This window comes from Mobula birostris, chromosome 1 (assembly GCF_030028105.1).
Source record: "Mobula birostris isolate sMobBir1 chromosome 1, sMobBir1.hap1, whole genome shotgun sequence".
Lineage (NCBI taxonomy): Eukaryota > Metazoa > Chordata > Chondrichthyes > Myliobatiformes > Myliobatidae > Mobula > Mobula birostris.
The window spans coordinates 115,628,757-115,652,714 of record NC_092370.1 but is presented as its reverse complement, the minus strand read 5'-3'; the positions used below and the strand labels follow the sequence as shown (position 1 = coordinate 115,652,714).

Below are 23,958 nucleotides of genomic sequence, written 5' to 3'. Positions count from 1 at the left end.
TCTGTTCAAGCTGGTCATAAGCAGTTGCCTGGAACACGAATACCTCTACAGAAGTACTTTATTATTTGTGAAATATTCCATATAAATATAAAACCATGTAAAAACTTGGAAACAGTCAGTCAAGAAGTCTTGCATTTGAAAAAAAATGTTTTGCTATATTTTCACAGATGCTGCTTGAACTGCTTGCTTCCAGCATTTTCAGTACCTGTAGTTTTGTGTGTGTGTGTGTGTATGTATATATATAAATAAATAAAATAAAATAAAAGTACAATTTGGAAAACTTACCAGTTGCTGTTGTCCACAGCATCTCCAAATCCAGGAGTATCGACTATTGTGAGTAGTAGTTGAACACCACCTTCTTTAATGAATACTTTCGACTGTTCCACCTGTTTAACAATAAAACAGAAAAATGTAAAATTCTACAAAACACTTCAATTGCTCAAAGGGATCCTGGTTAAGTCACTGATGTCTGCTTAAATAAATTTAGGATTGCATTCATTCCTAATACAGAATAATTAGAATTTTTATGAAAACTAGCTCAAGATATCCAAATATAACTATGTCATAATTTAAAGACATTGATGAGAAACTCATATTCTTTCAATGTGCTCAGGTATCTCATGGAAACCCAATTAGCCTCAAATGCAACAAAGATTTTGAAGATTTAATCCCAATGAATATCTTCCTTACTCAACAATCAAGCTGATCATATAGGACACAAGATCAGACTAAGGTCTGCAGGTAGTGATCCATAGTAGAAAATGTTTAATCACAACCTTCGCTGAAATTTGCCACCCTGTAATTCAAAAGTAGATCATTCTCACTTTCCCCTCTTCTCCTTACATATTATCCAGTGTTCTGCTTCTACAAACAACAGGCCTCTCTGGGACAAATCTCCTTCGTGTCCTTAGAAGAACCACTATCCAGGACAATGGAAATTACACTGGGTTTAAATTGAATATCTAGATACAATAGTAATCAGAGAGAAAATTGAAGATTGCTTAACTATCTAGTAAAACAACAATTTCAGACGCTTTTTCTGAACTACAACACAGATGCTCAAAAGTGCTCAATGCTGAATTTGACTCCTTTAGGCTAAAGATATTGTCATGAGAAATTCCACTTGGGACTAAGATGAGTAGCTTCTAACAAATACAAACATCTTTCTTTGACTGACTCCAGCCGATGGAGTGGGTTCCTTGACACCCAACCACCCCCACTCTTCCGAATTGGCTTTAAATGGATCATCCTGGGCTACTGGCTGCTAGGTTCCCAAATTTCTTTTAGTGTGTTGTTTGGCAAGGCAATATTGCAATAGCCCATTGGGTCTACTTAAAATATTTATTCTCATAAATATGAGAATACTCAGGCAGCTTTCCATTTTGTCAGATACATGGCACTGTTGTAGCTGCACTACAGCTTAACTTGGCAGTAAAGCACCAGTCTACTTGTGACTGGCTAAAAGCTGCCAGAATCTTTGCTGGGTCAGCGCACTGGCCATTTCCTGGATAAAATAAGTTAGCTGGGGAGTGGTATAAGTGATGATGAAAAGTTCAAGACAGCAAGTCATGAAACTCCACTTGACATCTTTCTCTGAAGATGGTTGTGAACATTTGATATGGTGGTAGCACAGCAGCTGAATTACAGAATTAACTGTATTGTCATAAAAGCCTATTGGGTTCACTCATGTCCTTTAGGGAATAAAATCTGCTCTTCTTACTCTGACTTTGAACAGACTCCAGCTGGCCTCACACACCTGATATAGTTCAGTAAACCAGATGAACAAGAGCAAATTGGAATGGGCAACAAACACACCTTGTTAGCAACACCCAGATTCCCAAGAAATGAATAAACATGCTACTGACATCAGTTTGCAATTGATGCATTTTCTTTCTTTCATAAACATTCAAGATACAGACAATGGAGAATCGTGGTGAGTTTTCCTTTTGTGGAGACAGCCAAGTAAATGATCTGAGAAAACAGAACTTGGGATCCTCTCAATCAGTGATTACAAAACTCATGTGCAAAGGGATAATAAATTTTAGATGTTATTATTCCAAATATGTATATTGAATGGCTTAAATGACAATTATAGAAGCAGCTGATGGACACAAGTCAGAGTTCAAATACATAAAGACAACATGCCGCATGTGCTTGCAACTTAGGTAAACAGTGATCTTTTAGACCTTAAAACTCGATGTTTCATTCCAGGCTGTAAACCTGGTTCAGACAATCAAATAACCCTAGTTCATTCAGGGAAATTCTTTGCTAATAGTAGGTCTGCCTACTCAGTTCCTTTAAGTGTTGTTGAGAAAATAGGTGAACAAGTTTTTGGTCACTAGAAGCTACAGAATTCTTTCACCCTGTGTTAATACACTCTACTCAATACAGACTAGGATGTATTTATTATTCTGGTTAATTGGGCCACATCGGGACCAGAACATTTTGGCCCAATTAAGCAGCTGCCCCAATCAGCTGAAGTTTCATGGAAATAGTTAAAAGTATTTAAAAAAAGGCCAAACTACATAAATTCATAGTGTTCTAACATTAGAACACTGAGTATCTCTACAGTACTATAAAACTGTATTAGTTCCTACTAGTTATCGGAGAGACCTGCCCGGTGTACGCTACCGTGTTCGTTTAACTGTAAATAAACAAAAGCAGTGAAGACACCTTGTGCAGATAATGGACTGCATTCATGCAATATGTTCAATGATTGCATCCACCAAAATCTTGATTTTCATTGCAACATGAAGGATGTTTGTCGATATCTTCAAATTCTTCAGAGTTCCTAACTTGCGGAAGTAGGAAAATCATTTCATTTTCCGTTCCAGTTGTTTCTGGCATCTCCAAGCCAGAATGCTTGAAACTGCAATAAGCAAAACAGCTCTGAATCATCTTCCTACTTATTTCTCACAAACTATTAGTGATAAAAATTACTGATGTTTTGAACATAAACACTGACACTAAAATCTGTTCACTCTAGTCAGTGTTGTGTCTAATGACCTTGCAAGTGCCACTGACGCTAGTTAGAAATCTGCCCCAATTGTGGCATTGTGTCCCAAATAAACGAAGGGAATTCTGGCTATTTTCTCAATTAGTTTTTGTTCCTTAATAATTGTCCCCAATAAGCAGCTGCCCCGATTAACCGATAGCCCAGTTAACCACAATCTACTGTATAAAAAAACCAAAAGGTATTTAATAATCTATTCGAATATTAGTTCAACTAATTTATCAAATGAGTTACAATTATTGGTTCAAATAATTTTTGAAACAAACACAATTTGGAAGTAAACAGTTAGGTCTTCACTTCCATCCTTCTCCAGGATATTTCTGTTCACAGATTACACGATTTTTCTCATTCATTGCCACCTGAGTTCAATTGCATCAAAATGGAGTATCAGTTTGTCAGTAATCTGGTGGTAACTGCTCAAAAAAATACATAGAACACTACAGAACAGTACAGGCGTGCGCCGACCTTTTAACCTACTCTAAGATCAATCTAACCCTTCTCTCCTACACAGCCCTCCAATTTTCTATTAACCATACACCCCTAATATATCTGCCTCTACCACCACACGTGGCAGGGTGATCTTCACATTCACCACTGTGTAGAAAACTTGCCTCTGACATGTCCCCTATATTTTCCTCCAATCATCTTAAAAGTATGCCCCCTGATATAACAATATATTTTGAATAAATGAATAATATGAGGGATGATTGATAAGTTTGTGGCCTACGGTAGGAGTCAATTTTAGAAAACCTAGCATATTTATTTTTCAATTTAGTCCCCTCCTACATTTACACACTTAATCCAGCGGTCATGGAGCATACGGATCTTGGACCTCCAGAAACTGTCCATAGCAGGGGTGATTGATAAGTTCGTGGCCTAAGGTAGAAGGAGATGAGTTATACAGCTCTCGTTATATGCACATGCAGTTCAACTCTTTAAGTGATTATGCAGAAAGTTTGAGGTTAATAACTCACCTTCTACCCTAGGCCACAAACTTATCAATCACCCCTGATGAGTTATTAACTTCCAACTTTCTGCATAATCACTCAAAGAGTTGAACTGCATGTGCATGTAACAGAAGCTGCATAACTCATCTCCTTAGGCCACAAATTTATTAATCACCCTAAGTAAGCCAGTCAATATCTGACTTGTAATGAACTGTGTTCCTGAATTAAAACAGGCAGAATAAAACCAGGATTCAACTCCAATGCACTTGTACACTACGCCTGACATCCTCAGATCCTCCATTTCAAAACTTTGATCTTAAAGATGAGACTTTGTGTGAGCACCATCTTTATAAAGCTGCAACTACTCAACAAACAGGGCCATGTTTTTGCAATTGATAGAGAGCTCATTACAGAGCCATCATCCAATATTATTAGTGCATGTATACGGTCATTGCGTTATTCTGAGAGAAAAGTCCAAAGCAAAAATTGTAGAAGTAATGGAAATTTAACTAGCCAATTCTGTTCTTTAAAAGTTGCAGCAGAACTTTTCATATGAAGACTAAGTGAAATTCCTGGTATAGTTTCGTTGCAATTTCAACTTTTTTTAAAAAAAATAGACAAATTGTGATCTTCTGTAGTTGTTTCAACTACTTAAGACTGCAACTGAAATTTCCATCCTTCTCTCAATTTAGATGAGCCTTCCTGTTACCACAGCTGGAACTAATAAAGAGTTGAAATACAAATAACGCTTGCCAATCCTCTCACACAATGTGTGACTTACCATAAGGATAAAGATATAACCAGTAGAGCAAGGCACTAAGAAGCAATGTGACTTGTATTGCAAAACCAAACAGTTGATATATCATTTACATGGAGATCTAGAAAACACAGCCATTCAAAGCAAGACCTCCAAATCCAACTGAGCTTAGTTGTCACATCAAACTGATGATAAAATCAATCTGAAGCAGGAACAGAATCAGGAACAAAAATGCTTCAAAGTTGCAAAAATATAGTTGTTAAATAGCAGTTTGTCCCAGAAACTATATAGCTTTCATACTCTGGCAACCAGAAATATGCCACCTAATAAAAGAGGAACCACACTTTGAAATGTTTTTTTATAAACTGTCATTTAACCAATGGATTTCAAATAGCAACTCAAAATGCTAGAGGAATTCATCAGATCAGACAGCATCAATGAAGGGAAAAGGACACTTGACTTTTCAGGTTGAAACCATTCACCACGACTGTAGGGGGCAGGTCAATATATTACGGAGTTAGAGCAAGAGCTGGCAGAACTCGACTTTTCTATTTGTCACTTCAGCTACAGTTATTGTATCTAATTACCCTCATCAGGGAGAGGGATGATACAGCTTGCTACCCATTATCTGATATGAAAGAATGAATGTAATTCCATACCTACATAATTTTACCATAGTGATGAAAGAGCACAACATGGCCAGCTGAAAGGAACAGTGCTGAGCAACTAGTGAATCATGGAACTTCCATAACTTTCATTTCTTGTGTATTTTTTTTAACATCCTGAAGTTGCTTATTCAGGAGGAACAAAATATACAGTATTGAAACAATAGCACATATTCAACAATTTTACCAGTAATCTTGTTTTCACAGATTATTGACAAGCAAATTTCCATAAATATAGTTACTGACCAAAACCAATTACATAATTAAAAAAATTAAGTGTGGACCATATAACATACACCCTCTTCCACATAATATTCAGTGGTTACATAATTTGGACGAACTCCCTTTCAGAATCAACAGACTAGACAACTAACCTTAAAATGGTCTTAACTGCTGCTTCAAACAAGAAATAATCAAAATGCTAAACTATCAGAAAATTAAGATTAAAACAGATTGGTCATTTTGGTTGAATTCTGGCTCTAACTGTTGGATTCATAGAGAAAGATGAAAGCTGCAAATGAGTTTGTGTAATCTACAAATAAATCTTTGGTACCGTAATCAATGGCTGCATTCAGCAGCACACAACAGGGAAGTCTCTAAATCAAGAGCTCAAAGATTTGCATCACAGATTCCATGATTCCACATTCCTTTATTTACTGAATTCAAAGGTTGGTTCTACACAGAGCTGATTATATTTCACCCTCCTCACACCAGGATGAACAATTACCTAAATCTATAAAGTATACTCAACATATGATTCAATTCATGGCTCTTGATTTGATATTTCCCTATACTTCCTACCCAGTCTTCAACAACACATTGCTCTACTGATGTAATCCCCAGACTGGCTGTTTGATTCATAACATAAATCAGAAAACATTTTCCACAGCATTACAGTTTGATTTAAAGTTAAAAGTGCCCAAAGGGAAGGACTTCTACAAATTTCTCACTCCTTCCCATTGGTCAATTTATAAACGATCATCTTCTAACATTGCTTGAGTTAGACTCAACCCCTCCCCTCCCCCATCAACTTTCACAGAGGAAATTAGAGAAAGCCTACATTTATCAAGAAAGGTTTCTAAACCTCACATGCATTAGGGCCACCATACATGGGAAAAGTACAAAATGAAAAAAAAACAACTGGAAACAATCCAGAGAATGTTCGTATAAACAACAGATTCACATAACAATCTCTGACCATATTCCATCATCTGGTTTTCACATCATTCCCATGAGAATCCTGGAAACCAGAATCCAATTCTTGGCATTCCAAGCTTACACTGTTCAAATCACAGCATTCCCCACTATCATTTTACTTTATTAAACTGACAAATTTATATCCCTTCAGAATGCTTCCACTGAAAAAACATACGTACATATTTGAGATATTTTTAGCTAGTCAATGATAATCAAAGAAAATAGTTAGTTTAGGTCAAAGATGTTAATGGCTTAGGCTGTGGGAAATAAGATCCCTTTTTAAAAGAAAAATAGTTGACATTCATGTCACTGAACCAAGGACTGCAAACAAAGTACTATCTTAGTGTTTCCAGATGCCATTACGTGCAACTCTGCATTTGCATCATGTTAAACCCAGTTGTTCAGACAATATATTGAAGGCAAAATCATGTCACTTTCTCTACAAGGGTTAATGAAAGGACCCGAACAACTGATGGGCATCAGGTCTTCATAAAACCAATTGAAATACTGAATACACACACATACATTACAACACTCGGCAAGTTATAAAAGAAATCTACAGATCAGGAAATGGCTAATCAAAACTTTGTTACATTTATCCAAATACTGGATATTCCTCATGGCTCAGATAAGCAACTAGGTCAAAGTAACAAAGTGGCTCATTACTAAAAGTGCATGGGAAACTTGAAGCTTAAAATCAAAGTGCTTTACTACTGCAGAAATTTGGGCTGGTATCAACAATCATCACAGAATTTCCACTGGGGAATTAGTAGCTGTTAAATAACAATTATCCTCACAGTTACATTATTAAAGATAAAGTAATCTTTATTTGCTCCCTCTGTTGAAATTTACTGTTCTGTAGAGTCAAGTACAACAATGTTCTGCCTGACTGCTTTATTCCCCACCGCCCCCCAGTTCAGTCCCTTCCTATCTTCACACTTCACACACCGTGGATCTTTTAAATGATTTCAAGTTCCCTGGCCCCTATCATCTTATCTTCACTATGGATGTCCAGCCCCCACCAGGAAGGCCTCAAAGCTCTGTTTCTTTCTGGACATCAGACCCAACCAGTTCCCTCCATCACCATTCTCCTCTGTTTAGCTGAACTTGTCCTCACTCTTAATAATTTCTCCTTTGGCTCCTCCCACTTCCTTCAAACAAAAGATGTAGTCATGAACCACATCAAAGTTGCTGGTGAACGCAGCAGGCCAGGCAGCATCTCTAGGAAGAGGTATAGTCGACGTTTCAGGCCGAGGGTCTTGGCCCGAAACGTCGACTGTACCTCTTTCTAGAGATGCTGCCTGGTCTGCTGCGTTCACCAGCAACTTTGATGTGTGTTGCTTGAATTTCCAGCATCTGCAGAATTCCTCACGTTTATGTAGTCATGAACACTTGCATTGGTCCCAGCTATGCCTACGTTTTTGTCGGCAACATGAAACAGTCGATGTTCCAAGCCCCAATTTTCCTACGCTACATCGATGACTACATTGGTGCTGCTTCCTACACCCATGTGGAGCTCGTCGACTTCATCCATTTTACCCCCAACTTCCACCCTGCCCTTAAGTTTACCTGGTCCATTTCCGACACCTCCCTCCCCTTTCTCGATCTGTCTCTATCTCTGGAGACAACTCATCTAATGATGTCTATTATAAACCTACAACTCTCACAGCTACCTAGACTATACCTCTACCCACCCTGTTACTTGTAAAGGCACCATCCCCTTCTCTCAATTCCTCCGTCTCCACTGCACCTGCTCTCAGGGTGAGGCTTTGCATTCCAGAACGAAAGAGATATCCTCCTTTTTCAAAGAAAGGGACGTTCCTTCCTCCACCAATGCTGCCCTCAACCTCAACTTGTCTATTTCACACACGTCTGCTCTCACCCCATCCTCCTGCCACCCTACCAGGGATAGGGCTCCTCTTGTCCTCACCTACCAGTCTCCACATCCAGCACATAATTCTCCAGAACTTCCACCATCTCCAACAGGATCCCACCGCCAAGCACATCACTCCATCCCCTCCCACTTTCCGTTTTCCGCAGGGATCGCTCCCTACGCGACTCCCTTATCCATTCATCTGCCCCCTCTGATATCCCTCCTGGCACTTATCCTTGCAAGCAAAATAAGTGCTACACCTGCCCCTACACCTCCTCCCTCACTACCATTCAGGGCCCCAAACAGTTCCTCCAGGTGAGACGACACTTCACCTGAGAATCTGTTGAGGTTATATACTGTGTCCGGTGCTCCCAGTGTCGCCTCATGAATATCGGTGAGACCTGCTGTAGGTTGTGAGACAGCTTCACCGAGCACCTACGATCCTTCCGCTATAAAAAGCGGGATCTCCCAGTGGCCACCCATTTTAATTCCTATTCCCATTCCAATATGTCAATCCATGGCCTCCTCTACCATCATGACGAGGGCACATTCAGTTTGGAAGAACATGTTATATTCTGTCTGGGTAGCCTCCAATCTGATGGCACAAACATTGATTTCTCAAACTTTGGGTAATGCACCCACCTTCACCAATCCCCACCCCCTTTTCCCTCTTTCACTTTATCTCCTTGCCTGCCCATCACCTCCCTCAGGTGCTCCACCCTCTTTTCTTTCTTCATGGCCTTCTGTCCTCTCCTACTAGATGCCCCCTTCTCCAGCCCTGTATCTCTTTCACCAACCAACTTCCCAGCTCTTCATTTCACCTCTCCTCCTCCCAGTTTCACCTATCACCTTGTGTTTCTCTCTCCCCTACCCCCATCTTCTGAATCTACTCCCTATCTGTTTTTCTCCAGTCCTGCTGAAAGGTCTTGGCCTGAAACATCGACTGTACTCTTTTCTGCAGATACAGCCTGGTCTGCTGAGTTCCTCCAGCATTTTATGTGAGTTGCTTGGATTTCCAGCATCTGCAGATTTTCTCTTGTTAGTATTCTACATGGACAATGAAGCAACCATGGTCGAAAATGGAAATCAAAGACAGCATAAAAGCAACAGAGCATACAACATAGGCATGATAGACAAAGGAAAGTCAGCGGATGATGCTTACTTGGATTTTCAGAAGGCCTCTGACAAGGATTTGCACATGAGGCTGCTAAACAAAATAAAAGCCCACAGTATTACAGGAAAATAGTAACATCGACAGAAGATTGGCTGACAGTCAGGAGACAAAGATGGAAATACAGAGGGCCTATTCTGGCTGCTTCCAGTGACTAGTGGTGTCTCACAGTTGTCAGTATTGTGACCACTTCTTTTCATGTTCTATGCCAGTGATTTGGATGATGAAACTGATGGCTTTGTGGCCAAGTTTGCAAAAAACACACAGAAAGGTAGCAGGGCAGGCAGTGTTGAGGAAGCAGGGAGTCTTCAGAAGGACTTAGATAGACTGGGAGAATGGGCAGAGTGGCAGATGGAATACAGTTGAGGAGAGTGTATGGTCATGTACTTTGGTACAAGAATAAAGGCATAGACAATTTTCTAAATGGGGAGAAAATTCAGAAACCAGAGCTGCAAAGGTACTTGGGAGTCCTTGTGCAGGATTGCCGAAAGATTAACTTGTGCATTAATTCGGTGGTACGGAAGGCAAATGCAAATGTTGGCATTCATTTCAAGAGGACTCGAATGCAAAAGCAAGTAACATTAAGGCTTTAAAAGGCATTTGTCAGACTGCAATTGGAGTATTGTGAGCAGATTTGAACCCCTCCTCTGAAAAAGAATGTGGTGGCATTGGAAAAGGTCCAGAGGAGACTCACGAGAATGATCCTGGGAATAAAAGGGTTAACATATGAGAAGCATTTGATGGCTCTGGACCGGCACTTGCTAGAGTTCAGAAAAATGAGAGGGAAACTCATTGAAACTTATCAAACATTGAAAGGCCTAAATAGAGTAGACATGGAGAGGACGTTTCCTATATTGGGGGAGTCTAGCACCAAAGGACACAGCCTCAAGAATAGAAGGGCATTCCTTCAGAACTCAGATGAGGAGAAATTTACTTGGCCAGAGGGTGGTGAATATGATTGCTACAGACAGTTGTGGAGGCCAAGTCATCGGGTATATTTAAAGCAGAGCTTCTTGATTAGTAAGAGTGTCAAAAGTTACAGGGTGAAAGCAGAAAGATTGGATTGAGAGGGACAATAAGTCAGTCAGCATGGAATGGCGCAAGTTTGATAGACCAAATGGCCTGATTCTGCTCCTTTGTCTTTTGGCCTTCTGGCATAAATTTTTCTCAATACTCTGAAAACACCAAGAGCCTGCTGCATCCTTTGCCAGTTTTCTCTACTATCCACGACATCAATCTTTGTATCCTCATCTCTTAAATGTTAACTGAAGTGGTGTGGATATCTCTTAAACATTTAACTGAAGTGTTAGCAATAAGCAATAGTATAGGGTATGGATGCAAATCTTGTGTCGCAAAGACTGATCAAACAACTACTCTGGAAACTCAGTATAAAACTGACAAAGTACATGGCAAGTTATTCCATTCTCAAAGTGATAGGTGGTTGAACAGTGAAAATATAATGCAAGGTCATCACGGCAATTAATTAAACTTGTCCCAGTTACAGCCACAACTTCAGTTCAACTAGTCTGGGTTGCTTAGGCTGTGGGAGTCAGTCTGGGGTCAGCATTTATTGTCTGTCCCTAATTGTTATCAAGGTAGCAGTGCAGTAATTCACCTTCTTCAATCACTGCAGGCCTGAGATGAAAGTGCTCCCACAATGCAAATGGGAAAAGATTGAGGTTTTGAACCAACTGAATATTATGGAATTAGAATAAATTTCTAAATTAGAATGGTGTGCAACTTCAAGAAGCCTTACACTTTGGGTCAGTGTTGATGGTGAGGAAATTGCCAATGGTGGTGACAAGGAGAAATTGCTCAGCACTCATTGTAGCTTGTTTATCAGAGAGACTGTGAAAAGAGAACAACTCATGTAAGGGTACCATTTAATGATTCAGATCAACCATGACCTTGTTAAATGGTGGAGCAGGCAATAGGGGCTGAGTGGCCTGCTCCTGCAGCTAATTCATGTGTTGATACTGTATTTATGTTCGCACAAAGCAGATGAGGAAAAACCACTGAAAACAGCCTCCAAGGAGTTTTTACTATCACGCAGATTTTCCTCAGTGTATAACAACAATCCCTCCAGGTTTTCTTCACTGTAGGCTACTGAGCTTAGATTGAGGCCCCTAAGTCTATTTAGATGTTTAAACTGAATAGTGTCACCATCACTGTTCCCATTTATCTCTTGCATCTGCATTTTGATTAAGGATTAATTTCATGCATATAGAGCCTATAAAGTATTCATCACCCACCCCCCCCTGCCCCTGTCTTTTTCAGGTTTTATTGTTTTACAACATTGAATCACGGTGGATTTAATTTGGCTTTTTTGACACTAATCAACAGAGAAAGATTCCTTTGTGTCAAAGTGAAATCAGATCTCTACAAAGTGGCCATTTTCAAAAACTCTCTACAAATCTCTTCATCAACCGTGGGATTGAGATTAAGAGCTGAGAGGTAATGTTGCAGATACATAGCACCCTGTTCTGACCCCACTTGGAGAACTGTGTGCAGTTCTGGTCGCCTCACTACAGGAAGGATGTGGAAACCATAGAAAGGGTGCAGTGGAGATTTACAAGGATGTTGCCTGGATTGGGGAGCATGCCTTATGAGTATAGGTTGAGTGAACTTGGCCTTTTCTCCTTGGTGCGACTGAGGATGAGAGGTGACCTGATAGAGGTGTACAAGATGATGAGAGGCATTGATCATGTGGATAGTCAGAGGCTTTATCCCAGGGCTGAAATGGCTAGCACGAGAGGCCATAGTTTTAAAGGTGCTTGGAAGTAGGTACAGAGGAGATGTCAGGGGTAAGTTTTCTTTTCTACGCAGAGAGGGAGGGGGTGCTGCCAGTGTTGGCGGTGGAGGCGGAAACGATAGACTCTTAAGACACTCCTGGATAGGTACATGGAGCTTAGAAAAATAGAGGGCTATGGGGAAGCCAAGGTAATTTTTTAAGGTAAGGACATGTTTGGCACAGCTTTGTGGGCCAAAGGGCCTGTATTGTGCTGTAGGTTTTCTATGTTCTAAAGTAATCTAAATTAATTACAAATATAAAACACAAAATAATTGATTAGATAAGTATTTCACACCCTTCAAGTCAGTATTTAGTCCGCGCAAGGCTTCAATGGCAAATTTGGGTGGGGCATAGCACAGATTTATTGTCTCCATGGTGCAGCTACACTCAAACAGCTTGTTCTATGGTATGTATAAAATCACAACTAAGCCTTCTTTTGAAAGATGGTCCAACAAATGTTTTTCATTCTAGGACGAGGGAGATGTCTTCATTTTTTAAAGAAAGGGGCTTCCCTTCCTCCACTATCAACTCTGCTCTTAAACGCATCTCCCCCTTTTCACATACATCTGCTCTCACTCCATCCTCCCGCCACCCCACTAGGAATAGGGTTCCCCTGGTCCTCACCTACCACCCCACCAGCCTCCGGGTCCAACATATTATTCTCCGTAACTTCCGCCACCTCCAACGGGATCCCACCACTAAGCACATCTTTCCCTCCCCCTCTCTCTCTCTGCATTCCGCAGGGATCGCTCCCTACACAACTCCCTTGTCCATTCGTCCCCCCCCATCCTTCCCCACTGATCTCCCTCCTGGCACTTATCCATGTAAGCGGAACAAGTGCTACACATGCCCTTACACTTCCTCCCTTACCACCATTCAGGGCCCCAAACAGTCCTTCCAGGTGAGGCAACACTCACCTGTGAGTCGACTGGGGTGATGTACTGTGTCCGGTGCTCCCGATGTGGCCTTTTATATATTGGTGAGACCCGACGCAGACTGGGAGACCGATTTGCTGAACATCTACGCTTTGTCCGCCAGAGAAAGCAGGATCTCCCAGTGGCCACACATTTTAATTCCACATCCCATTCCCATTCTGACATGTCTATCCACGGCCTCCTCTACTGTAAAGATGAAGCCACACTCAGGTTGGAGGAACAACACCTTATATTCCGTCTGGGTAGCCTCCAACCTGATGGCATGAACATCGACTTCTCTAACTTCCGCTAGGCCCCACCTCCCCCTCGTACCCCATCTGTTACTTATTTTTATGCACACATTCTTTCTCTCACTCTCCTTTTTCTCCCTCTGTCCCTCTGAATATACCTCTTGCCCATCCTCTGGGTCCCCCCCCCCCCCGTCTTTCTTCCCGGACCTCCTGTCCCATGATCCTCTCGTATCCCCTTTTGCCAATCACCCGTCCAGCTCTTGGCTCCATCCCTCCCCCCCTCCTGTCTTCTCCTATCATTTTGGATCTCCCCCTCCAACTTTCAAATCCCTTACTCACTCTTCCTTCAGTTAGTCCTGACGAAGGGTCTCGGCCTGAAACGTCGACTGCACCTCTTCCTAGAGATGCTGCCTGGCCTGCTGCGTTCACCAGCAACTTTGATGTGTGTTGCTTGAATTTCCAGCATCTGCAGAATTCCTGTTGTTTGCCAACAAATGTTTTGATCTTTTCATGTGTGGTGTAGAATAGAATTTGTTAATTTCAAATCATACAAAAACCCTACAAATTACATACAACTTGATTTAATGCCAACTTCATCTGTATAAATAGGATGGGATTTAAGTTTCTCAAAAAATATTTCAGTGCAAATAGACATCAATAACACCATGAAAGCTTTGGGCCCATTGTACTCCCTGAGCATCTAAAGACAGCACGGAAGGCAGTCCCTCATTCGACTTTATAATTAAGAATGCCAACATCCCAGTTCAAAGAGTTAGGAATTCTGGGGTCAAAAACTCAGCTGGAATGACAAATCCAAATAGATATCTAAACAAACTTCTAAAAAACTACCAACTATAAATTGTTTGACTCATAGTTAAGCTGTATGACTCCAGAAACTGCAAACTATTATTCAGCCAATGCACTCAGCTACAAATATACAAGCCAATGGAAGGAGCCCATTGGAGCACTTACACATTTATCTGCAGTGCAAGTTGAAAAATGCCTGGTAAAGTGAGAGCATTTGAGAACAGGATAGGAGAAAGGCACTTCCAATTGGCTCAGCAAGCTCTCTGATTCAAAAGCCACAGTCAACTGGAACACTGGACTCCACCTAATTCATTCAATTTCAAATTCACTTGATGCCCTGTAGAGCTTAAATTTGCTCCTGGTTCTCCAATCCAGACACTCATAGTCTGATAGATTTATTTTTCTTTAAGAAAGAGGATTAATGAGGAGAATGCAGTGGATATTGTCTATGTGGATTTTGACAAGATCCTTCATGGGTGGATATTCTGAAAAGTAAAGCCTGATTTATACTTCTGCGTTAACTGGACGCCGTAAGCTACACGTGGCCTACACACGCTGTGAGCATTTATATTTGTGCGTTGGTGTGTCTGCGTCACTCTGCAATTCGCGCACGTCACGCATGCGCACTCACCTACCCGCGCAAGGCTTCATGGCCATGGTAGTCTTTCTCAGGGCAAACAAGATGCGAGCGTCTTTTTTCGTAAAAGCAAAATGTGTCCTCCATAATTTTGGAGGTCTGTTAAGCTTTATGGAAAGCATTGCAGCCAGAGTTCCTTCCCTGCCCTTCAGTCGCCCAATGGGAAGCTATTGCAGCGTAGGATGAAATGCGATGCTACCAAGCAGACCAACCACAGTTCTTACGGTCTGCGTTGCCACAATGCGCGATTACATTTTGGGAGAGGTGCGCATCGCAGCAGTGCAGGCTCTGGCGTAGGGATCTGCGTCGGCTTTGCGGCGACGCGTTGACGCAGACGTATAAATCAGGCTTAAGATCACACAGGATCCGAGGAGAGTTAATTAAGTGGATACACAGGAGACACTCGAGACAGCAGGCATTGGAATCTGGAGCGACCAAGATGTTGGAGGAAGTCAGTGGGTCGGGCAACACTCATGGAAGAGTTTGGGGTTGAGAATCTTCATCTGCCTTATGATACAGGTGAGGTAGGTAGTATGAAAAGGTGAAGAGAAAAAGTGGAGCAAGATCTGGCAAGTGACAGGTGGATCCAGCTGAAGAGGGGTGACAGGCAGATGGAGATAAAGGTGGCATGGATGTGGCAAAGAGCTGTAGATAATGAAATCTGATAGGAGATGAAGATGGAGGATGGAATGGGGAGGGCAGATGGAAACAACAGTGAGAGGGGAGTCAGCAGAAGTAATGGGTCATGGGCAGTAGTGGGTGGGGAGGAGAAAGAAACAGATTGATGGGAGCTAGGGTTGGTGTAGGAGGAACTCAGTACATCAGGAGATTACCTGAAATTAGAAAAATCTTTCAGTACCTCACTCTGCTTGGGAAGTCTATAATCTTACAGAATGAATACTGAATTCAGGGAAGGGAACAGAAGGAGTCCAAATTGCAACTATAGACACAGGGAACAGATCGTGATAGGACCATGACAGCTTTCTTGTGTTGATTATACATAGCCCTCCCTTTTAAACAACTTGAGTTCTACTGTCAGACCACTTATGCCTTACATGAATTTTCCTTCTTCCATTAAACAATGAAAGTTACCTGTGAAGAAAATACTGGCCCTTTTCATCCATTCTATCCCCTGTCTACAGGCTTAGATAAACTGAACTGTTTCAACCTCAGTGCTCCAAGTTGATCCAAAACATTCTAGTATCTTACCCCGGACAACGATCTGCCTGCCCGTCATCTCCATTTGCTTATAAATACAAATGCATTCAAAAGCACTATTTTGCAAATCTCATCAGAATTACTCACCGTCTTGGCCTCCTCATCATATACCTACAACTTCTCTAAATGCCCACAATACCTTTGGACTTTCAATTGCTCAGACCTCATCATATTGTAACATATCACTTTCACACCAATACTGAGAACCATCAACAACTACAAAGACACCAAGCTCAGTAGCTACCTATGTAAACAAATTCTCAAAATCATAAGATAATTTCTCTAGCTCTGAGGCTTTTGTTTTAGTCTCAAGAGGATTGAATATCAAACTTTGTTGTTTTCAAAAAATGGAATATTCCCTAATCTAAAGGCATGTGATGCTCAGTCTTGTTCACATTCAACTTGTTCTTAAAGATAGTTGATGCCAGTGAGAATGTTGAATGATTATGGTGGGAGGGAGAAAAAATTCCATGTCATCTGATCTTGGAACATATCAAAATGAACACTTCTATAGTCATTCAAACAGTATAGCAAAATGCATCATGATGGTTTGTGGAAACTATTCGAAAGAGTGTTATGCAGTACTTCTGAACAACGGCTGCATTTTCTTTTACAAAAGATTGCTCAACTCAGCAAGAATTTTGAAGATTAGCAATGACTTCCTGCAGTATTTCTCATGAACAAAAATAAAATAACTAATATAAATGTGACATTTCAAGTAGCTTACTTGCAGAATGTTTATTACCTATCCCCAAGTTCGGTAGGCCACCATTTTAAAATTATTAGGCTTCCTTAAATGTTGTTGGATTGAGAGTTCTAGGATTGTGAGCAAGTAATCATCGAAGAGTCAGGAGTGTTTGTGAAATCCAGACAACATTAAAGTGCATTCATTCCTTTGCTCCCTTTCTCCTCTAAGGCTCTGACAGTATCAATTTCTTAGCAAGTAACTTTAGTCAAGTCCTCATCAGGCACACACTACAGCCTCAGGTGAAAGGAGTGATCTCGAAGGTGCTGAACAGGTTGGCATCAAGAAATATTTCCCTGAATACTGTTGAGTTTGTAACATTGTTACAGCTTCGGACACACATCAAATATTCAAATCACACGGATAAAACCAAACTGAATACTTGCCGATGGATGTTACATTTTAACACATCAATCTGTGCTGTTAACATATTTTGTAAATAACAGTCAACATTCTTGGAGGCAGCATTCTTCCCTCGCAATCTGCCAATGAAGAGCTCTGATGAACAATCAACATGAACTTATCTCCACAGGTGCTGCCTGATCCACTGTTTATCATCCATTGTAAGACCTGTTTGCTTTCTCCAGTAAGTACACAAATTTTCTTTAACTATGGCATCCAAAAATGTGAAGAATGAAGCAATACTCAAGCGGGGGCCTCCCACTCCAGGACAAGTGACATCTTATATGTCCTCCTTTCCATTCCTCATCACCTGCTATGGTTGATTGGGCCCTTGCACCCACCACATTCATTTTCCATACCCTTTGCTCTCATCCTGCCTTCCCACAGACAGAAAAAGGATAGAAACCCCTTACTTTTCACCCCATCAGCCTATGCACCCAGTATCTCATTCTTTGACACTTCCGCCTACTACAACATTATCCCACCACCAATCATATTTTCCCCCTTACCACCTATTTCTGTTTTCTGCAGGAACTTTTCACTCCATGACTCCCTGGTTTGCTCATTTTCCCCACCCATTTCACCAACTCACACCCCCTCCCTACTCCTGCCTCCACTCGAGGCACTTGTCCCTCCAACTGTAGATGTAACATCTGCCCCTACACCATCTCACTCACCTCCACCCAGGCACCTAAGCAGCCCTTCAAGTGAGGCAGAGATCTGCATACATCTCCTCCAACCTTGTCTATTGCATTTGGTAATCTCTGCACTGGTGAGACCAAGCAGAGACAAGGAGACTTCTTTGCTGAGCACATGCACTTTGTCCATCACAGTGCCTTGTTGCAAGTCATTTTAACGTCCTTCCCCCAATCCCACATTGATTTGCCTGACCTCTGTTACCTCCATTGCCAGGTTGAGGCCAAATACAAACTAGAAGTACACCATATTGTATACCATGTGGGCCATCTACAATCTGATGGCTAGAACTCTGACTTCTCCAAACTTGTCTAAACTTGCTCCTTTGTTCCTTTCACTCCCTTTCTGACCCAGCCAGCCCCTCTCACACAGCCTTTCCAGGCCATCCAGTGACTCCTCTCCCCAATTCCCAGTTTCTTTTCCCTCCCCACACACTCTTTCCGCCCACACCCTCACACTCTTCCTACTATATCCTCTCCCAACACTGTTCCTATCTTCCCACCATATGTGCCAAATTTGGTTTCTTTTCCTCATCAAATTCTTGCCCACTCATCCCCCTCAACTCTTTCTCTGGCCATCTTTCCGGTATTTATCAGTCCAGATCAAAAGTCTTGAACCAAAAAATTAACTATTTCCCTCTATGTTGGTTGACCTATTGAGTTCTGCCAGCAGTTTGGTTTTGAATCAGAGGACAAAGTAGGTCTGTGCAAGATTCAGTCTTAATATTTTGATTTAAATGTAGGGTGTATGATGAACTCTTGACAGGCCATACATAAGTTAGTATGCAGTAATAGTGAAGTAAGCTTGTGACCGTAGGATAAGCAGATTGTCTGGTCAATTGGACTGAAAACAGCAAATGGAATTTTAATCCAATAATCTGTGAGGCAATGCATCTGGGTGGTGCAACAAGTCAGGCAATTACACAAACAGGAGAATATTGAGTGGTGTAGAGGAACAAAAAAGGTCTATACCCACAAGGCATTACAGAAAGTAGGGCAAGAACTGAATAGATGAGTTAGATCACAGCTTGAGTATCCATGAGGAATAGAGTGAGGGGCATAGGGAAGAATGAAAAAAAAAGGGTGGTGGCTGGTGTCTGAGACACACTAACTGAAAGGTAGTGGAGGCAGAAACCTTGATCACATAAAAGCTATACATGGCTGTTTACTTAAACAGCCATGATCTGCAAGACTATGAACCCACAGCAGGAAAATGGAACTAAGCTGTATCTTATCAACTGCACAGACATGATTCTGTGATGTAAATTTTCTTTTAACTTTGTAACAGATGGCTGGAGATTTGGCTGAAAATGGTAAGCTCAGAGAAGTTTCGTTATTCACATTAAAAGAAAAAAGTTTCACAAAATATAGGGCCTGGGGCCAGTGTCATTTAAGGCAATGTGGCTGTCAACATTTGCAAAAGACACCAAACATTCTACAAGCAGAGGTGAATAGCTCACACAGGAAGAAATTAAGAAACACGTTAATGGGATGGGATAAGTAAATTGATAATTAAATGGCAAATCAGTTTTGATATTAATAATTGGGAAGTGTAGGGCTTTAATAGGAAAAACAATCTATATCTGAAATAAATAATGGCATGCAGATTCAAGAGTTTGAGGAAAATCATGAACAAGTCTTAAAATGCAGTGACCAGCGTCATTTCCAGAGGTAAACAATTCAGACAGCTTATTGTAGAGGATCCTGATGGGGTTGCAAAAATGATACAGAAACACCAAAAAAAAACAGAAAAAAATACATGAATGGGATCAGACTTGATATTTCAACTATTGGGAAGACTAAAACCAATAAAATACTTACTGGGTATTAAACTAAGGGTCTTTAATATATTCAGTGACTTTGACATGATAAAAGATCTCTCTTTTGGTTATATTTGAAATCACAGACCCAAATATTGGACAGTCACTAATAAGCAACAGGAAAAGCAGAGAAAATTCCTTTACCTAGTACTTAATGGCAGTTACTACATGGAACTCATTACAACAGGATGTGGTTGAGGCAGATAGCTCAAATGCTTTAAAAAGGAAACAGTGCAAGAGAAATGGGAATAGAAAGCTCTGCTGAAAAGCTGAGATGAGGCATGGAATGCAAGAAGAGAAACAAGCATTTACACTGAAACAAATTAGTTGATGAATGGCGCATATTGTGCTGTGTGGTCAATGTAAAATATGGGAGAAAACAGTGCAATGGGTGAGGAATAACTTAACCAAGATATTTTTTTTTTCAAGTTTTACATCTGAAATGTTCCTTGGTACTAATATAAACTTATTAGTACCCAAGAGGCATATACGTGTAAATTTATGCCAGGTGTCAAATTTCATTTACTAATTACCACCAGCATGTGCTACTTCCTTATGATACTTTATATTAATCATAGTGATCACACAGCATTTGTTCTGGCTTTCTACAAAACTTGCAGCACTGTTCAGGGACAGGATTTAAGCTCAAAATGCAATAGTGTAGCATATATTGGGGGGGGGGGGAGGGGAACGTTGACTCATATTGAATAATGCCAAAATACCCACTACATTTAATCCCTAGATTTTGGAGTCAGATTACACAGAGCAATCCAATACATTAATTTAGATGCCAATGGTCAGTTTAAGGGTTAGCCTGTGGTTATTGATATTTGCCTCAGTGGATTCAAAAGAAAATTCAATTCCTTCACTTTTACCCAAATACAAGTCAAAATACATGTACAAACCTCTGCCACAAATCACTTGTCATTAAAAAATACATTCTGATAGCCCAGCATTGTTGGACTATGAAACTAGAAAATATAAATGCTTTGGTGCAAATAGTGCTCATGTTGCTCCCCCAGGAACTAAGCACAAGTGCAAGGATATGCAAGTCATTTATTACAATCTCAGTCATCTGATTAAGCATGCTGAGAAAATTATTTTGTACCATTAGCAACAAAACAGCCCAACTTTGCAAAGATGTGCAACCTGTAATGTACCTTAAACAAGCTAATTACTGATCTTTCAATGAAAATCAATACAGCAAGTTGATTAAATTAATACTTTGCATTTCAAACAGATGATGTCCTGATTCACATTAGTGCAACAAATTCCAAAGCACAACTGATGGAACTCAATGCTTATAATACTATTCAAAGCAAGTAAGTTAATGACAAGTGGAGTACGATTCTCCAGACTAATTTTTCCAACATTATATCAATTCTTACTCTTTAGTTTCACATGGCATAGAGGCCATCAAAATAGCCAAGTCTAATTTTAAAACTAGGGTTAAGAACCTGCACAGTACATAAAATGAAACTTAACTTAAATACACTTCATTCCAGAACACTTACACACAAAAGATTAGCGAGAGTGGCTGGCAGGTTTAACACAAAGTTCTACTCAAATATTCACTGGTTCAGCGATGGAAAATTAAGCAAGGGATAAGGTTGCTTGACAGTTATGTTTAGTTAAGTAGCCCAGTCTACAAAAATTTGTCGACACCACAAATACCACTTCCGCTGGTCAGAACTGCAAATAGAAGTTTGGTTAATGATAGTTGGCAGTCTGGCTGAATAACTTCATTGCAGTTTTACAGCAACAAATTCCAATATTTACAACATAACATCCTACACATTCCACTAATTTTGGTGCCATTTAAATTTCACAACTCAAATCATCAGTTGTCACAACTCATGTGGAAATTAAAAGGAAGGATACCAAATATGAAAAGCTTCAAAAAAAAACTGCAGATGCAGAAAATCTAATGAAAGATAGTGGGGCTGAAAAACTATCTCCTTCTCTCTCTATACACTGCCCGATCTGCTGATCATACTAATGGTGTATTCCTTCTGAAATAGAATTTTCAAAAGCTTTGTGAACCACAGCCATCAATTTGCAAGTCATATTTTTCTATATTTATCCGGGATAAAAGTTATCCTAGTTATCAGATCATTGAATGGTCCGTGGAATAATAAGATGGTCTCTTGAAGTTCTGGCCTGTAATTTCTGTGTAACACTTTACTTTGCATTCAGTTATTATTTTCTCCTGTACCTCTATGCATTGTGTTGAAATGATCTGTTATGGATGGCATACAAAATAAAGTTTTTCACATCTTTGTACATGTGAGAATAATAGACCAATTTACCAGTTATTGAGGTAGATAAATCTCACTCCTTGGAGGATTATTTTATTATATATTATACAAATGCAGTCTTAATCTGTCTCAAAGCACATCATTGAGACTCGATTTCTGAAACCCAGCAAATGTAAAATTTCAAATAAAACATACAATTTCATAAAGTTCTAAGTCAGTGGAGAAGAAATGAGAAATTAACTCAAAGATACAACTGCTATGAGGAAAAATGGAAAATGTTACCAATTGTAATAGCACTCAAAACATTTTTCACGGGGAAAATACAAAACTATACAAAAGTGAATGTGGAGAACAGATTAAAATAAAGTAGCTTTTTAAAAAGCTGAGAGAACTAAAGCCCAAGCAGCATCTATGGAGGAAAATGAACAGTTAATGTTTCGGACTGAAAACCATCATCTGAAGGGTCTTAGGTTGAAATGTCAACTGTTCATTTTCTTCCATAGATGCTGCCTCATCTACTGAGTTACTACAGAAATTTGTGTAAGTTTTCCAGCATCTAAAGAATCTTGTGCTCAGAAAAGGCTAAGTTTTGATAGATACAGAAATAGCTTTAACAGAAAGTTTGAATTGCTAACTGGCGTGGTCTTCTGATGAATAGTATCCCATCATATTGAATCATTTCCTTGGTTGATATACTGGTACAGGGCCAATGTTTCACAGTAAGCTTGGCCAGCTTGTGCAATTATTCCCTCTGGGATCAGCTTTAGCATATCACGCCTTTTTAATCTGTACATCAATGAACTGCCAAAATTCAGACTGCAGCTATCCACTTATTCTGGTGACTCGTACCATTGTGACTCAAGCTCGTTGCTTTCCTATCCCAGAAATTATGCTTCCCAACAATTTGAAACTTAATAGATCATTGCACAAAATGCACTGTCAAGTACCAAAACCGTTCCAGCTTCCCTGGAATTTCTACTAAATGGTAAACTTCAGTCTACATGCTATTACCCAGAATTGGTCACCAACACAAAAAACTTACTGAATATGTATGTAAGCCGGAGCCAGAAATTATCTATCTTTCAACACTCGATCTATCAAGTGAGCAAGTGCTGAAAATGACACCGCACTTCCATTTGAACTTGCTTACACACCAAACTAGCAGATACTCATCTATATACCGCTGTGTCCCATTTCAGGTACAGTACACCCCACAGTACAGTACCACTGGCCTGCAATATCATCCCCGCCACCTTGAATTTTCTGATTTTGTAGAAAGTACAAGACAGTAATATTTGACACCAGTTAGCTTGAATCATTCACTGCACACCACTTTTAGACACAACAAATAAGCCAGTCCATTGCCATTCCCTGGTCTTTGCCAACAGTGACAAAAAAGAAAGTGGACAGAACTCAAGTGATTTTTGAGCATGGTTGGGGCATTCATTGGAAGTGGATAAAAAGGGTAGATATTGAAGTAATTGTAAAGTCGCAAACAAGAGGAAATAACTACAAAAGAAGCAGCTGGTCCTTTTAAATTAGCATAGATAGCAAGACGGTGGAGAATCTCTGGAATTCTTTAAGACAAGGTTGGAAAGATTTTTGCATATTAGGAGAACTAAGGGTTATGGGGAAAGGCAGGTAGGTGGAAATGAGTCCATGGCCAGATCAGCCATGATCTTATTGAATGGTGGAGCAGGCTTGACAGGCCAGATGGCCTACTCCTGATTGTTGTGGAGGCCAGATCATTAGACACATTTAAAATGGAGATAGATATATATTGAAAGATCAAAGTGT

General features: G+C 40.3%; 1 protein-coding gene across 1 annotated transcript in view; it reads right to left on the bottom strand.

The window, feature by feature from the left end:
- LOC140199149 (septin-7-like) overlaps nucleotides 1-23,958 on the bottom strand; it is a 127,239-nt gene that overhangs the window by 57,299 nt on the left and 45,982 nt on the right. The window contains 1 exon segment of the mRNA XM_072260757.1: nucleotides 286-386. Within this exon segment, the coding sequence (XP_072116858.1) occupies nucleotides 286-386 (101 nt within the window).